The 17,880-nt window shown below is 35.0% G+C and overlaps 2 protein-coding genes across 2 annotated transcripts; both read left to right on the forward strand.

Moving 5' to 3' along the window:
* The first annotated feature begins 13,970 nt into the window (after positions 1–13,970).
* On the forward strand, positions 13,971–15,187 carry dbe (KRR1 small subunit processome component homolog dbe). Its single transcript, XM_066397781.1, has 2 exons — positions 13,971–14,832; positions 14,894–15,187. The coding sequence occupies exons 1-2, from the start codon at positions 14,062–14,064 to the stop codon at positions 15,158–15,160; spliced, it is 1,038 nt and encodes a 345-aa protein (XP_066253878.1). The 5' UTR covers positions 13,971–14,061; the 3' UTR covers positions 15,161–15,187.
* Positions 15,188–15,231: 44 nt separating this feature from the next.
* fy (fuzzy planar cell polarity protein-like protein) lies at positions 15,232–17,702 on the forward strand. Its single transcript, XM_066397780.1, has 7 exons — positions 15,232–15,458; positions 15,523–15,644; positions 16,288–16,435; positions 16,499–16,624; positions 16,678–16,875; positions 16,928–17,127; positions 17,189–17,702. Exons 1-7 carry the CDS (start codon positions 15,381–15,383, stop codon positions 17,580–17,582), a joined length of 1,266 nt encoding a protein of 421 aa, XP_066253877.1. The 5' UTR covers positions 15,232–15,380; the 3' UTR covers positions 17,583–17,702.
* The last annotated feature ends 178 nt before the right edge of the window (positions 17,703–17,880 follow it).

Consider the following 17,880-nt stretch of genomic DNA (forward strand, 5'->3'; position numbering starts at 1 on the left):
TTGCCGCCAGTAGAAAGTGGTACTTCAGTACGCACATTCAACGTCTTAGGATTTTTATTATCGTGTTCCACGTATGATTAATTGTATCGGGCTTAATGTATTTAACTCAAATATTCTGCAAGGTGTCACCGAATAACAACATCCAATTATTTAGCTTTTTATTCTGTACCATATATACCCGACGTAACTGAACAACTGCCGAATCTTCTATCGGTATGTGAGATTTCAAATTTCACCCTTTATTTATACAAAGGGTAATATGATAGCTAGTGGCATGTGCCAAAGTTTCTCGAAAACACCAGTTGCTCTTGGAAAGTCACACCTTGCGCAGATGGTAGAGTAACTCTTTCAAATATCGCACGAAAAACCTTCTTTGTAGCTTGAATAACTATGACGTGAATGGAATAATTATCACGAGGCATTGGGGAATAGATATGTAAAATAATGCATGGTCAATTTTATATCAAAGTTGTATCAAACTTGAACTAACCGGAGCTAACCTGTGCTTTTTTTTCGTCACGAAGAAGATTTTCAAAAGACACCTGGCCTAGTGGTCTGGCCGAGTAGTGTGGGATTCATCGAAGTGCCTACTTACTAAAAATCTCGGGATGAATGAACTTTCTCCGACTCCGGAACTGTTCCTGAGAAATATAACATCAGGGTCGAAGAGGACTGCGAGTAGCTACAATCTGCTCCACTCATCTTCTGCTAGTTGATCCTGCACTCTCCTCATCTGGTATAATTTCATATTATCTACTGCTTCTTTTGGATTATTTCGATCCTGTTGTTCTTGTTTTCGCCCTTCGTGTAATCGAGAGGGCATTCCTAATTCCTTTGCGCCTCCCCCATGCTCGATATGTATCCTATCAAATTGCAGGGCAGCGACAATCTTTCTCCTTTCGATCTGTTTTATACCCTTCTGATCACGTAGCGTAACGTTACCAATCCTGATGTGTGCATCTGACAGAAGTTCCCTGTCTTTTCTTCCTGTAATGGAAATTGTTTCTGCATGACTACATTTTTCTCTTCAGATGCTTTTCTTTGCTTTGTGACCTCCATACCTTTTTGTGTATAGTCGTCTTTGACTGTTCAGTCCGTCGGTCTTTTCATCTTGATCTTGACCTTCTATGGTATTTCCTGTCGTGTTTGCCCCAACGGTTTCTGATGTTGCAATGGATCGTCTCTTCCGCAGACCCGCCTCCAGGCACTTCCCGGTTTTATCCATTGAACATTCATCCTTCGGCCTTTCGCTTCTGTTACCTCTCTCTCTTCCTTCTCCAGGGTTGGTTATCCACATTCGAAAGAGAAGGCACCACGTAGAGGTGCGGATAGAGCTTTGATTCCCGAAACTAACGTAAACTAACTCGAACTAACCTGAATTATCATAAGAACATAAATGAATAGTAAAATTTCTACTCTGAAACAGAAATTGTATATAAAAAGACTTCAAGATCAATTGAAAATTGTAAAGGAGTACTTCTAAACACTTTCTTAATAGAATCAATTCGTTAACGGTGGATTTTGTATCTATCCCCTAAAGGCTTGAGAAGAACTGAACTAAGAGTTAGTTGCATCAAAGCGTCCAGATTCTCTATCAACTTGCGGTACCCTGGCGATCTATCGAGTTTCCTTCCCATATAGTTCAGGTTAATTAATGCAAATAACTTAGACATTGAAAAAAGAAGCATTGATTGGTTTACCGCAAATTTTGAGCTTCTTCAGACCGCTAAGAGGAACTTCCAACACTCTCGTCAAAATATTATAGGAAAACCGAAACTTTATAGCTCTCGGAGCTGCTGGTTAAATACAAATTGCAACCACTTCTTATAGAGGATATTATCGTACAAACTGCATCATTTAGGAGACTTATCATCACTTGTGAATCAAAACATAATTCTCGATTCGAATTTATTGCCAGATCGATCAGATACGCTTCTGCAACGATTCAGACTTACCGTGTATAAATTAGTGGGGTATATTCTTTTTCGAAGATGATGATTCAGTAATTGCACGTTTTCTTTGTCGATTTTTATCATGATCCTTGTGGGATCTCTAATCGAGTTTTTTCTAACAATAAGATAAAATTCGCCATGTATTGCAATAACCCTTCGGACATATGTGGTCGATTCGCGACGGTACCGGCAAAAAAGTACCATGGGTTTTTGGCACCTGCTTAGGGGAAACGATTCTCTCGAATTGGATCATTCGACTTTAAAACATTTAAAATTAAGTTGGCTGTAAGTCAATATTTATAACGGCAGGTGCTTCCTTACGTCACTGTTTAAGTGTAACGGACAAATCAGATTATTACACCGTGTTTTTCATCAGTTTTGGGCCCTCAGTGATGGTCCCCTTATAAACCTATGCTCTAAGACCCTCTTGGCATCTATAAAATGCTCATGAAATAACTATCTCCTAAGTAATGCCGATACCATTAACAGTGGCACTCGGAAGTGAGTATATGGGTTTAACCCGCCAAAATAAATGATGGGACAACATTTAACTCAGACCCATAATGCATTCTTGTTGTTCTTAAAGATAGTTATTAAACGGCTGAAAATTCTTAAGTTCGATTTAATTGTATCGTGCGATAATGGTATGCGAAATGTACGTTAGTACTTTCAATAACAAATTGTAAGGCGCAAAAGTAGGTGCGATAAGAATTGGTGGTATCGTTAAAATGGCTGTACCGGCGGGGAATGATACATTTTTCGAGAGGAGGTCCATATCTCAATGCTACGCAATACATTCTTCTTGAAAGAATTTCCGTGTGAATGGGAAGGAGGTTTATTTTCAATGTGCAGGGTCGGTCTACTTTTACTTGGCGATGTTGGTTATTCCGTTTGCTTTTAAATTGCCAAAAAGTCGAAAAGAATTACAGGGGAATGATAAAAACTATGTAAATGGTATCCATAGATAAAAACTTGAAATTGACATTAATGGAAAACTTTTCCTTCATCGATAAGAAATTGTTTGTGAAGTTATGAGTACCCAGCATGGTCCTGCACTCGAAGAATGCGCAATTATTTCTTTTTCAGTGTTCGACAAATTAAACTCCAGCGGAATGTTTCCTTTCAATATAAACCAAAATTTTACTAACTTTTTCACTTGTTCCTTCGTGAATTTCGATCAAAATCTTGAAATTTTTCTTTGTTAGGAACAATGACTTCACTGACTACGATCTTGTTATCCAAGTTTTGCCATGATCGCTTTAGTAAGTAAGTAGTAAGTAACCTATTTACCACTCTTAAAAAGTCCCATCAGATCTCAGACCCACAGCAACTTCAAAGACATTCACCTTCAGACATTTTAGAGGGTAGATATCAACACTCTTCCGAAGCTTAGACTTCTTTCTTGTCTTCATGGATTCATGGATTCAGGGATCTAATAACTGATAATTCTTCAATTTCTTCTAGCCGAAGCTCCTATATAGTAGACTAGAACACCAAAATCATATACAAATTTTTCAAAATATTTTCTATACCTTTGAGACGAATTGTTGAGTTTTTTAGATCTGTTCACAACACTTCTCACATAAATAGAGTTTGTCGAAGCTGAGGAACTGCACGCTATTCTCGGGTAACTAAAAATCATATTCGCCCTTTACAAAGGTCTCGGAACAAATCTCTTGATACCGTCGTGGTAGCGCATCTATGACCTTCTTCAAAATCTAAGAAATGGTTATAAGAAAAACGAAAATTAAGAGTTAACTAGAATGTATGAAAAGGAATATATGAAATGTATAAAATGCTCTGGAAATTCGTGAAGAAATTCTCTGATAAAAAATAGATAATTCACTTTTTGAAATTTTCCAGAATAAATTCTGTACAGAGTTAACAAAATAAACCTGAATTAACGTCGTTGGGATGAGATTCGTATTAAATATCCACGAAATATCAATTCATTTGAGGAAGCTTGTGATATAAATAAAGGTTTCTGTAAGAAAATTAGTTAGTTTTCTTTGTTCAACTTCAATTTTGCTCTCTCGTATTCTCAATTAACTACTTTTTCATCATCCTTTCACTTTGATGAATTCAACCTTATCTTGTCCTAAATTAATGACAATTAAAATGATGGCTAAAGTCTTGGAGTGAAAACGAAGAGCCCCAAGTTATGGCGGTGAAATTAACATAAGAAATTTTAGGGGGTAAATTTCAAGGACAAAACCACAGACGTGGGATGCCCGAAAGGATTAATTATTGAACTCTAAAGTGTTGATAAGTAGTCTGTCTGTGTGATATCTTGGAGAATATCGCATTAAGCAATCGGACTACCATTTAGATAGTGTCGGATAAAGCTCGAATTATTAATAAATCAGCGCTTTTCTTGAGGTGAGAAAATAATTTGTTTCGCGGTAGACATATTAAGTGGCAGCTTTATACTTAAAAGTAATAAGAAAACGAAAAATGCCGGTTGAAGTTCAACCTTACGGCACTGAAATTTCGCAGAATAATGCACATTTTATTCCGAGATTAGGCATATTATACGTAAAGACTGAAATTAATTTAGGTATATTGTATCAATGAAGTGTTACGTGGGTGGTCAACGCAAATTAATCGTGTGAACCGGCCATTACACGTATGGGAGCAGTAAATGCAACCGTGTTTTATCGGCAAAAATATCTTTTACAAGACCACCGGTAATGGCGTATGAGATAGTAAATGGCCTTAGTCATTTCTTCGGATTAAAGTAGGAGTTTCCTTTTATATTTTGGCAACTCATATTCATAAGAGATAAATTAAGAAAGAAAGCCTTCAGATATGCCTGCACTCAAATCTGCAGAGAAAATACAAAAAGTCAATTTTCGATTCATTAGAACGAAAAGGATTTAAAGTCGTTAAACCGGCCACGTGCCATAATTAGTCCAGACCAATGGCCATTGCCTCAGGTCCTTCGTACGTTGGACATCAAGATTTAAGGGTGGCCATCGTAAAAGGGGGCCACTTGCACCTTTGATATATGTAAGATTATGTCGGTTCAGGGTACAGGTGCATGTTGCCCGTACAGGTGCATTTCAAGGACGCACCCCTCGAATACGTAATCAAGTTTTAGTGTATAGAAGAAGAAATCACCGGTCTTAGAACCAAGCAGTGAGCATCTGAACATTTTCACTTTGGCCCAATTTCTTTATGGTTTGGTAATTTCAAGATGGAGATTAAGAAATTGACTTTGCCTGCCCTTCTTTAACTCAAACTCATAGACACTTCATAATTTATTTAAACCACTTCTTTTTGACTGTTTTGGCACACAAAGGCGGTTTATTTATTAATATTTACGTAACAATCACACTTAATGAACATTTTGCTCTGGCTTTTGACATCTGGCGAAGAACTGAACTTAAAATGTTGTTAAAACAAGAAGCGACAAGATAATTAACTGGTCAACAACGTTGTGCAATACGACGGTACTCTTATCGTTGTTTTTATCTGCATTGACGACTCATGTGTGGTAATGAATTATGTGATCGAAAATTGAAGAAATTCTACTAATTCTCAGTAGGTCTTCAATTCGATGGCAGAAGCGACAAATCTTTGCCAAAAAACAGACACAAAGAATGTGTTTGGCAGAAAAATCCAAATTAATCGTAGACAATTTTCCTAGGCGAAGAGATCAGAAAATCGACCTTTGCCAACGTGAAATTTGAAAAAATACTTGTCATCTACCAAGTAGTGAAAGGCGCTTAGAACTCGTAATCTAATACGGATAATTGCAATGTCTTAATGGGATGTTAATCGCTAAATCGGATCAAACGTAGAAGAGACAAACATTCTTACTTGTCACACCGAGAGTTCTTCCTCAGTGGATCTTAGCATTATTATTACTAATGTACCCAAAATAAGTTTCAAGGATTTATTTTACAATTATTTTAACCAAAAATTACTAAAAGTTAACAACGGTACACTGGAATAAAATTAACGAACGACCGGAGCAATGTTGCTACTGGGGCCGAGGAAAGAACTGATCAGAGGAATTGATCATCTGAGGTGGTCCTTGGCCCTTTTATCCGTAAGTCGTTACAACCCTTAATGTTGGGTTTTTCAAATTTTTATTATGTGTTATTTTGCAAACTGCGGTAGCTAGGCGTTCCTTTGTGCAGGTTTGCTAGACTGGTTTTGTCACGGCTATATGCGCTTTGATATGAATTCGAATTCATATGACCGTCTGGGACGCGACCAAAGAGATTCAATAGCAGGAACCTTTTCATCGTCTGCCAATTGTTTAGCCACTTTACTTACAACTATAAGAAATATTCATGAAAAAAAATATGTTCTACACGATTGAAACAGACTATTCACTGTTTCTTTTGCATTTGAGGGGGGGGGGGGGGGGGGGATGTCTAAAACATAGATAGTTACCATTCTCAGTTAAAACTAACTGAGAATTATAGTTAAACCCTTCATCACAGGCTCGAATGAAAACTCCAACAAAAAAAAGTTGAACGAAAATTCAATTTCCCTGAATTCTGAGCAAATAAACTCAGAATTGAAGGGAATTGTCAATTGAATAACGATTTCTTAAAAACCTTGCACTTTCCTAACAGTAAAAACTGGAGAGAGAAACCGCAATTACAGTATTAAAAGTCAATAAAAATTTAAAAAATTGGTAAAACGTAATTTCATTTAATAACTTGTGAAGCATAAAAAAAAATTGAAGAAATCTACTCACATCTTAGATATGATACTATTCCCACATATATCACCAAACTCACCCGAACCTCCCGTCAAATAGAGTTAGAACTTCTAATCATTCTTGATATATTAATAGTAGGTAGATACTTTCTAGGTGGTATCGATGGAAAGTGGCATATTATAGTCAAGGAGAACTTCAAAATCTCCGGTCAAATACCCACAGCCCCATATTTCACTCGGTATTTAAAACCAGCCAAAGGCGAAATTTAATCATAAGTTTTGAAATTTAAGAAAAAGAAAAGGACCGCACATACGATTAATCAAAGGCATTGTATCTTTAAGCTATAGAATCGAAAAGAGCGTTAAATAGCTATTTTGTAGGGCATAAAGGGGTTATAAATTAGGATCTAATTATTAGTCTGCCTGAAGGTGACACCAAGCTAGAAAGATGGTTTAATCATAGGATGGTACCTCTTGATGGTACCCTTGCTTCATAATGGCTCCATGCACTTTCCAAAACTAATCAGGACGTGATGACAAGAACCTGATCGATATTATTATTAATGGAAATTATAAGTCACTTTAAAGTTGGTGCGACCTCCTCAAGGATTAATGATGTCGGACATCAGAACAAACATTACATTGCACTTTATCAGCTATTAACTAGCGACGGTACTGATTGAATATTCTTATAAGGTGCCAACTCGATTAAGCCAAGAACAAATTAAGTTATAACATTAATGTCGGACACGATTACTTAAACATTGAAAGAAATTAATTTTGATTTGGGTTAGTGCGGGCTAGTTCGAGTTAGGGTGGGACGCGATATACACATCTATTTTTGATTGACTGCATTGTCGAAGCATTACGAGGTACCAAAACTGGAACTGACGGATGATGGTCGAAACCTGTCAATTAAGATTTTTAAATAAAAACGAAGCGGTACTCTTTGGTTTTCGCTTTTCCCCAATTAGATAACGAGCGCTGGAGGTAATGTCAATACTGCCTATAATGGAATATAGATGGAAGGCGAACGATCGAATTAAGTGAAATTCACCGAGTTTTATAAATGAACTAATTAGCAAATAAAGTTTTTTACTCATTTTTACATTCCAACGAGAATTATTTTTGACTGACTTTTCTACCTAATTAAGAAATTTATAAGTACGTGTTGTAATTGGTCGTTTTTCGAGAGTCGTTTACCTGAAGGATGTTGCAATTCTTAACATGTCTTCAAGGAACGAACATATAAAAAATTCACTTGTCTAAACGCACGAATACATCGCTGATTACTCGGCTGCCCATATCTCTTCCCCGCGCCCCCGTTAGAAGCAGCGAAAGCAACAATTTTATTTGCTTACGAGCGATGGAATTGTTAATACAGCTCTCTGCAGATTCTATCAACTCAATGTTCTACGTTCTGCTAATTTTTTTATGATCAATATATGTTCGTTGCTTTTAGTACATTAACCCATAGCCGCTGTTTTTTATTATTAGAGTGATACGTGTGAATTTGGACTCCTAAAACCTGGGGGTACTATTCATCCTTTCAATTTGTTTTCAGATATTGGTTGTATTTCATAATCTCTTAGACATAGGTTTATCATACAGTTCTGTAAGAAAATGCTAAAGGTGCAATAGTTCAAATCCGGTGTACATACAGGCCACTCCAGGTGATTTCATCTTTTAACCTTCTGTCAGGAAGGTGTTTTTGCCACTGAAGCATCTTTGCGTCTATAATTATCTACAACAGCGTTTTGCCATACGCGCTGTGTACTTGCCGCTTTCTTCTCATTAATAAACACGTTTAAAACTACAGAAATTAACTAATGACAAAAATATTTTAACCTACACTAAAAAAAGATTTTCAAGTAATTTTCCCACACACAGCCAAACATTATCAACTAGTCAAATCGGCATGTTTGCACATCTCGAAGAACACACAGTTTCGATTTATCAACAACTAGTTCAGAGTATCAAACTCCGCGATCTCTCTTTAGTCCAGCACGAGTATGCGGTTGGAATCCACGACAGTGTTCAATCTATGCGCTATTGTAATTACAATGCAATCGGCAAACTCAGTCCTAATGATTTTTTTAGATTAGATTATCTGTTTCGAGGTCTACAGCAACGATGGCTTCATCCAGAATAAGAATATTCGTTTTCCTCAATAAGACACGAGCTAAGCAAACCAGTTGACGCTGGCCGTTTGAAAGATTAGCTCCCCCTTCTTAGACTTAGTGGTATAAACCGGTAGGTAAAGCTGGATTTCATAACTATCTAAAGATGTAGTTATTTTGTGTTAATGCTTTTAAATAAAAATAACAGGAAATTAATCGGAGATTCCTTCTGTGTGTTAGCTCATCAAAATCTTTCAAAATTTTCATACGAACGACCAAATTTCCGTAACAATATGATTACAAAATTCGCACATAATATCTATCAATTACATGAAACAAATGCTTTTAAATGCACCAAATCTATTGCTCTCCACATTTCTTCATCTGAGTACCTTTCAAATGGATCAAGATTAAATCTTAATGTTCCAGAAAATAAACCAGAATTTTGAGGAATAATAGTTAACTTGAATGCGTGATCATATAACCTTATTTCAGATATATTTACACCATCTATAAAAACGTTACCTCCTGCTACTTCGATGATCCAGAGGAATTGAACAAATCCAATCTCATTTAGTATTTAGCACATTCAAATCATCCCACCTAAATAATAATATAGTTAATCTGCTTTTTCCGACCCTGGTCCTACCTACAGTTCCCATGCTACAGTCTCCATGCACAACTCAAATTTTTGAGAACCAACTCCAACTCTAATCTCTATCTGACTGAGTAATTCTGGAATATGGCGTTTCCCTCATTGAGCCATGATGATTTCGACTTTTTCTCCGAAATTTTCCATGATTTTTCCTATTTTACTCCACTGAAGTTCTTTGACACGTTCCACGGCCACTATACTGGATTCCGTAACTGACATGGTGCGAACCACACATTGGCCGCCAATATACACAAGCCTAAAAAATACAGTTACAAACAATCCAAGCTCTATGTGAACCATTTACGGGATGTTGCTGAAAAAGCACTTACCATCTAAATTATTCCATAATTATATTTAATATGTTATTATAAGCCTTAATAAAAAATCACATTTTAATTTCACAAACAGAGCAAACATTTGAAGGAATAACCTTTCGGAATCGCCGTTATAAATGAACCTTAAAATACATATATACTTTGTGTCACTCGAAAAACTCCATAAACATGCAAATATATATGTTCCTTAATGATAGTTGACCATCTACCATTATATTAGAGTTTTTAGACCACATACAGCCAAATGCTAGGTTAGATGTCGAAGGCCTGCAAGCCAATGTAAAACAATATGGTGCGGATTATTGCTGCAAAACCAACGGTTAAGAAGTAGTACTTTAATACGTCCATTGTTCAGTTTTCTCTATTTCGATCAATTTTCCTTTTCCCAAGATTTAAACATTGTTCATTACAAAGAAAAAAAAACTATGAAGCTTTACTCATATGAATTGTCTTGTCTTGCAGTGAGAATTTTGATTTCCGAAGCTTCTTTCGTTCACTAATTCTCACGCTCTCCAGAGAATTTATAGAACTCGACCTTGAGAGACCATCCTCCATGTTGGTGGAACTTTCAGATATGCATGATCTTTGCCGACTGATTTTCCTCTTCAACTTGCTCTTCTAACTCATTCAACTCTAAATCTAACAGGAAAATTTAACCCGTTTAGCTCAAAAGTTAAAAAAAAAAACCTTTTTCGTCGATGACATCGTCCACAATATGCTGTAACAGAATTCCGCAAATGTCGTCTTTTTTACTCAGCAATTCTCGATGAATACCACTTTCTTAGAAAAACTCCTTCCTTTTAAGTTATGACTTACTCATCATATTATTACAATAAATCCTTTAATTGTTAAATATGAATTGAAAAAAATAATTAATTTTGATTCAACATTTTAAGTAGATTAAATTGGTGAATTGTATTAAATTTTTAATTTCATGCCCATCCAAAAATTATGTTCCGGGATAGAAAAAATTAGGTTCAATCTCGGAATCCATTAAAAGAATAATACTGTTCGTAAACTTCTGAAATGTACCACTTTCAGAAAAACCGAGGCCAGCAACAAAAATCGCTTTCCATTTTGATTTTTTTCCTCTTACCTCCCAAAATTTGTAATTTCTGAGGGCTCTATCATATCCCCTCTATCTATCAACGTTCTAAACCGATTTTCAAGTTATGATAATTTTGCGGTTTATGATTTAATGACATAAAAATAATAAATATTTTTGAGTTATAGCCGCCAATTACAGTTATTTAAAAAACAATTTTATTTTATTTGTACTTTCTCTCGCAATACGACACACGAAGTCGCACTGTTGGCCAGTGGATGGCCTACAGTTGGAGAAATGGTACGTTTTGAGATATTGCCGTTTTCATCGGAAATGTGACAAATTTATCATTATAAACATTACAACTCTTTAAATCTTAACAATTTTAAAGCCAAAAGAAGGCACTGTATATGACGGAGTCGCTGTTGAAAACCAGGCACCATAGACTTTTCTAACAAGAGTAATTGAGATTAAATACCTAAACGTAGGGAATATCTACGAAATTACTGACACATTAGTGGTATTTCTTCAAAATTGATTTAAAAGTGGAATAACTGCAAAAGCCACACAGAAGATTAAGAGTGGAAGACTAAAGGGCATGTTGACTTAATGAATTGTTTATATTGACATGAAGATATAAGGACGAACATGAAAATCTAAATATCTGGGAAGTGTTCTTTGTCACTGAAAAATTACCACCTCTTGTGCATTTTATAAATTTTTATTCTCATACTGTTCTGTTCTGTGTCGATGTACCGACTGACCGTTAGGGACAGGAGCACCAGCTCTCAAGATTCCATCCTAGATCCGGAGAATCACAGACATAAATCGCAACGGTTTCGACAATTAGTCTGGTTCGGACTTACCTTCATCCGGGTAAGTCGGAACACTGATAGAAGGGAGGGTTCTTGTCTCTCTCTTCAATAGCCACGAAGATTACGTGGTCAGGCAACGAGGATGCACTATTAGCGAAATATGAGCGGAAGAAGTAACTGACTACAGTAGTCGTTATCGAGTAGTGCCGTGGACGAGCGACAAAGTAGAAGGCTCTTAAGAACGATATGGAACATCAGAAGATAAAAAAAGGAATGTAGGACACGCAGGAGCAAAAAAGGACAATATTAAGGGGTCCAAAACAGAAGATCAATGGCCCCCTTGCGGCCACACTATCGGCCCCAAGAAGGAAACGCTTCGTGACGCAACACATTCTTTAGCCGATATATGAAAAATTAAAGAAATGAAACTATACAATGTGTAACACTTCAAATTTGAAATTTTCAGCATTTTACGTAGGACAATTAATATGAAGAAAGCAAGAATTATGAAATGGAAATTTGCAACCGAATCTGCTTTGTATAAAATGTAATAAATCTTCTATTTAATGTATAACACAACAAATGTAATTTTAAGCAGGAAATTGATTTGATAATTTACAACTAAGTTTTTAAACTTGAATTATACCGAACCGCAAATTGGGAAATGGGATTCCGTTGAACCTCGATCTATACCATGAATCAATGCTAAAAGTTCAATATACCTTAAATCAAGTCATCATACACTATTATACATTCGCCACTGCACCACGCGATGGTTCCATATCCACTAAACAACATCCTGCTATAGGTATATTTATAGTGGAATATAAGTATACGGGGTGATCCACATAGCTCGTTCGGTACAAAATTTTGGAGGCATTATTAAAAGACAACTTCCTCAAATCTCAGGCCAGATTCTTGATGCCCTGAATCGATGTAATTGGTTTTTTTAATTAAATAATTTAATTTAATTAACTTTCAGCAAGATTTGGCAAAGATATTTAGAGACTTTTGCAGATAATAATTTTGTTTATAATCTCGCAATATCTTAGCCGAATTTTTATCCAAGAAAAAAATCGTATTTGATAAAATAATAATCGAAATCCAGTCTCTGGTGTGCAGCCCTAACAGGTCACATTCTATCTTTTAGAAATAACTTCACTAACGCAAACTTGTCAATTGTATCTGAAACCAATGATAATATTAAAGTTTGGTGGCAAATAACAAATGTGAAGTTTTTTTTATATGATCACCCGTTATTTCGTGTATCTTAGGATATGTCGATTTTCAACTCTTTTCGAAATAATGACGTTTGAACATTGACGTTGACCTCTATTTTAACTTTCTAAAACTTTTAACGAACTGGCTACATGAATCACCCTATATACATGAAAAACACTTTCAGGGCGTAATATGATTTCAACGCGGTTCCAACTTCTCCAAATCTATACGCAATTGACACGTCATTTCTCTTAAGTAGATAAAATACTTCCGCCGAGATAAGTATATTGTTATAAACAAAATTAAATATTAACAATTTTCAATTGTATTCTTTAAACAATGATTCGACAATTATATTTAGTTAAGTGTTCAAAATCAAAATTAATAATTTATAATATCAAAGATTTAATTAATTTAAATTAGTTCGAGCTATCATCGATAATTATAACAAACAGACGGCTGAATCCTGTAAAGAAGCTCAGTTTCAGTTGAATGATACAACACGTGGTTCATTTTTTTATATTATATTATTGACCACATAAGAGAGTTTTTCTGAAGAAAATATTTAATTACAAAGTCCTCAACAGGATGAAAAAGAGAAAACATTTACTAAAGAAATGAATAAATGAGGCTACCTAAAAGGAAATATTGCTGTTAAAGTTAAAACTTTTAACTTAAAAGTACAGTAGACAAAATACCGCTGGAAATTAGAGTTTTAAAAAACAGCCCTATCTGATTTTCAAAATGAAGTCGAGCGCCTATATTCAAAAAAAACTTTTCATGTGCACATAAGACTTGAATTAAATATCTGAAAAACTGTATAAGGGTTACAAAAAATAAACTAAAAGACTTTAAATTGTAATACCTTGTATCTAAGCGTTTGCGGACCTACATACATATGTTCATATAAACTTTTTGTTAGGTATATATATTTTTAAGAATCAGGAGAAAATAATGTGGCTACCACTTCGACCCCTTTTTAAAAAAAATTTAATGCAAGATAGATGTATCACGTGAACAAAAGAAAAACACCAAAATTCTTGAAGTCAATGTTGAAAACATGAATTGGCAACACGGTGCAACACAAACTGAGACTAATAATACGTCAATGACGCGACACCATGATTTAAAGTGAGGTTAAAAACGACTGGCCGCAATCTAAAAAACAAATTTAATAAACAAAATAAGAGAAATTATAAAAATTATCTATTTTCTTCAATTTGCAAATTGTTTCAAAAATAATGACTCAATCGGAAGATGAAAATCAACCAACAGGACCCATAGAAAACGCATGGGCAATGAAAATACCAGGCTTCAAAGCAGAAGACAATCCACATGGGCTCTTGGAAGAGAGCTCCTTTGCCACGCTATTTCCTCAATACAGAGAACAGTACCTCAAACAGGTATGGCCCCTGGTTCAAAAAGCTTTAAAGGACTATGACATCAGGGCTGAGCTTGACTTAATTGAAGGTAGCATGACTGTACGAACAACTAGGAAAACATGGGATCCCTACATCATCATTAAGGCTCGTGACATGATTAAACTTATGTCAAGAAGTGTCCCATTTGAGCAGGCAAAACGAGTATTGGAAGATGATGTTGGTTGTGATATAATCAAGATTGGTAAGATCACTCGCAATAAGGAGAAGTTTGTTAAAAGACGACAAAGGTTAATTGGACCCAATGGATGCACTCTTAAATCTATAGAGCTACTTACAAGTTGTTATATATTAGTACAAGGAAACACAGTATCTGCCTTGGGGCCATATAAAGGCCTTCAACAAGTTCGAAAAATTGTTGAGGATACTATGAAAAACATTCATCCCATTTACAATATTAAGGGGCTGATGATTAAAAGGGAGTTGATGAAGGATTCCAAGTTGAAAAATGAAAATTGGGACAGGTTTTTGCCAAAATTTGTCAATAAAAATGTTAGTAAGAGGAAACAGCCTAAAAAGAAAAAGGAGAAAAAACCTTACACACCCTTTCCACCCCCACAACAAGAAAGCAAGGTGAATGTTGTAATTAATTTTTTTAAGAAACCAAAGTTAATTTGTCTGATTACAATTTTAGATTGATAAACAACTTGAAAGTGGTGAGTACTTCTTGAAGCAAGAACAGAGAAGAGCAAAAAAGAACAAGGAGAAAGAAGACAAACATGTTGAAGCAGCTAAAAGGCGAGAAGCTAGAAGAAATCAGGCATTTGTTCCTCCTGAAGAACCACAACCATCAAGTTCAAAACAAACAGGTTCAAGTAACAATAAAGTGGATATTACGGCTTTAAAACAGAAAATTTTGAGTGCCAAGAAAAAGCCCAATAAAAATAGTTTTAAGTTGTAAATTTATGGAAATAAAATTATATTATTTCTTTCAGTTTTAATTGACTTGAGAAAATGTTTTGTATTAATATAACGTGGCAACATTGTAGAATTGCCAAAATCTAACCAAAGATTTTTAGTTTGTGTAGGTAAACTAAGTTAATATTTTCTTTTCTAAACCGTTCAAAAAAAACGAGTCGAGTTCGAATACATACACAAAATATTTCCCAACAAATGCAGAAATGTCTGCCTATATTATAGGAATAACTTCAGCTGGAGGGCTCCCAGTGTTTTCAAGAAAAAAGGGAAATTGTGAGGCTGTATGTTTTCATTGCTTATGTTCCTTAAAATTATAGAATATTTAATAAAAAAGAAACCTTCTAGCTGTCATTCTCCAAGTTGGGATCCCTTAATGGTGTACACATGTTTGGAAAGCCTCTAAACATAGAACTGCTTAATACATTTACTGATGATTACACTGTTGCTTGGAGGGAATTTAATGAGAGGTAGGTTTAGCTATAATTTGTAATCTTCTGTATATCAATGAACAAAAATTAAACATTCCATGTTAAAAAAAAATAGATAAATATATAAATTAGTTAAATTATTCTTACTAGTCAAAGTATTGGTATAATTTGCATATAACTACAGTTTTAGTCAACATACGTGTTTTGAGTCTAAAATGAAATGTATGAACACTGAAACATTTTACAGAATCAAATTTGTTCTAAATTTCAACAAATTTTAAAAACTAACGAAAATTTGTAAAAAAAAAAACATGACATTTCAAATCTTTAAAAATGGGAAGCAGCCTGCGAACAATCTGTCAAAATATTACGAGATTACCAACTGCATCTTCTGCGACGGTGCGTAAGAAATAGTCAAATTGGGTAGACAATGTAAACAATGCGTTACAATTCGTTCTCAATATTCTAGTCTTCTTTAGTTTTTAGTGAAATCCTAGTACGGATTCCTGATAAAAAATTAGAAAAAATTCGTAGAAATAAAAAAGTAATCATGAAATATTGAGATACACACACTGTATGATGTGATTTTCAACTCGGCATATTTAGTTGTAATTCACAAAAAGTGCATCACATTTTAATTATTATTATTAAATTTAATTAAAAGGGATTATTTTCGTTGAAGCCTGGTCATCATTGGAATATCCAGTGGATGTTCAGTAGATGTCTTAAACCGCCTTCTTAGACTAGTTTATGATGCAGTAGTGCTTATTGTGGGAATTGATGAGGCCAAGGCTGCACGAAACGTTGAAAGACTTAAAAGAGAACTCAGAGTAAGTTAAAATAAAAGGAGTATTTTTAATGACGTTCAGACAATAAATTCTTCTATTTACAAGGTTTGCTATCCAGTCCTAGATAGGCTATTGGATTCCCTAGATTGTGGTGACTCCAGCAATAAACATTCGTCTGATATTGTTGGATATGTAGAAACTATTTTGTCTCCAGAGAACCATCTTATTCAAGTAATGCTAGCATATATTACCGTCTTCACATAATAACTATTATCAAATTCCAGATCGTTCTGGATTCTTTCAGTGAATGTGTGGATTCCATGTTCAGCTGTATTTTAGTCAACGGCAAAGTAGCTGCTGCAACTGAAAGCTGGTGGTCTCTGCACCCACATGAAATTCGATTACTGCTTTTCTTGGCTGTTTCTGAGAACAAAAACATTTCAAAAGATATTCCAGTATTTCTGCCTTACAAAAGCCCTACAGTAAGTTCAATAAATTTACTTAAAATTTCCACTTCATAGTGCGATGCATTAGGTGGCCTTCCGCTTCATAGCTTGCAGCCTTAGCCCTGATGTGCAAGTGTGCTGTTTATGTGGCTCAAGCCCTTCCCTTATGGAAATTGAACAAGCAGCCACCCAGTGCTTTAAAAACTCCACCGACATTCTGAAGGCTGCCTCTCAGTGTATTCCGAGGAACTTTCCTCAAAGTGTTGCAGTGGATGGCGGAATTTTAGGGTAAGATACTATTGTTCCATGTTGCATGTACTTTAGTAACTACTTTTAACTTTTTTTTCAGTCTGCTCCTAATTAACATCAAATTGAAGAAATACATGATGTCAAAAAATCCTCAACAAACCACCTCCAGAAAAACATTGAGTAGTTCTCACAGGCTAGATATTTTGAGGACTTTTTTCTATCAAGCTGTGATGAACACTTTGATACCCAATACGCGGATGTGGCAAGAGAATAACATTTATGAAGATCAAAAGACTGACAAACTAGCTTTGGATGAGCAGAATGACGGAATGGAAACTTATTGGTGTTCCGAGTACCATAAGTGTCATGCAGTCAAGATTAGCAATAATATTTTGTGCGTTTTGTACAACTCTGCTACTCCCACTCAAGCCATGAGGCTTATTACTAAGAATACTTTAAATTTACTTATAGGAGATAAACAGGTCTGTTGGTAATTTTGTTAGTTGATGAAGTTTTACTAAAGACCTAAATCTAATTTATTTGCTCACCCTTAGGTCAATTACTAGATCTCATTTATCCATTGTTTATATAGAAATTAATTTCTGAGAATCACTTGAAAAAGGAACGCTAAAGGCGTATCCACCAATATTTATGCGTATAAGTGTGATAATAAATGTGTAATATATTATTTTTTGTACTTTTCTATTACTCTTGGGAAATATATTACTCGTAAGGATAGATAATGCAGTTACTTACCTTAACAAATATATATTTTTTAAATTACTTAGGTAA

Source organism: Euwallacea similis, chromosome 16 (genome assembly GCF_039881205.1).
Source record: "Euwallacea similis isolate ESF13 chromosome 16, ESF131.1, whole genome shotgun sequence".
Lineage (NCBI taxonomy): Eukaryota > Metazoa > Arthropoda > Insecta > Coleoptera > Curculionidae > Euwallacea > Euwallacea similis.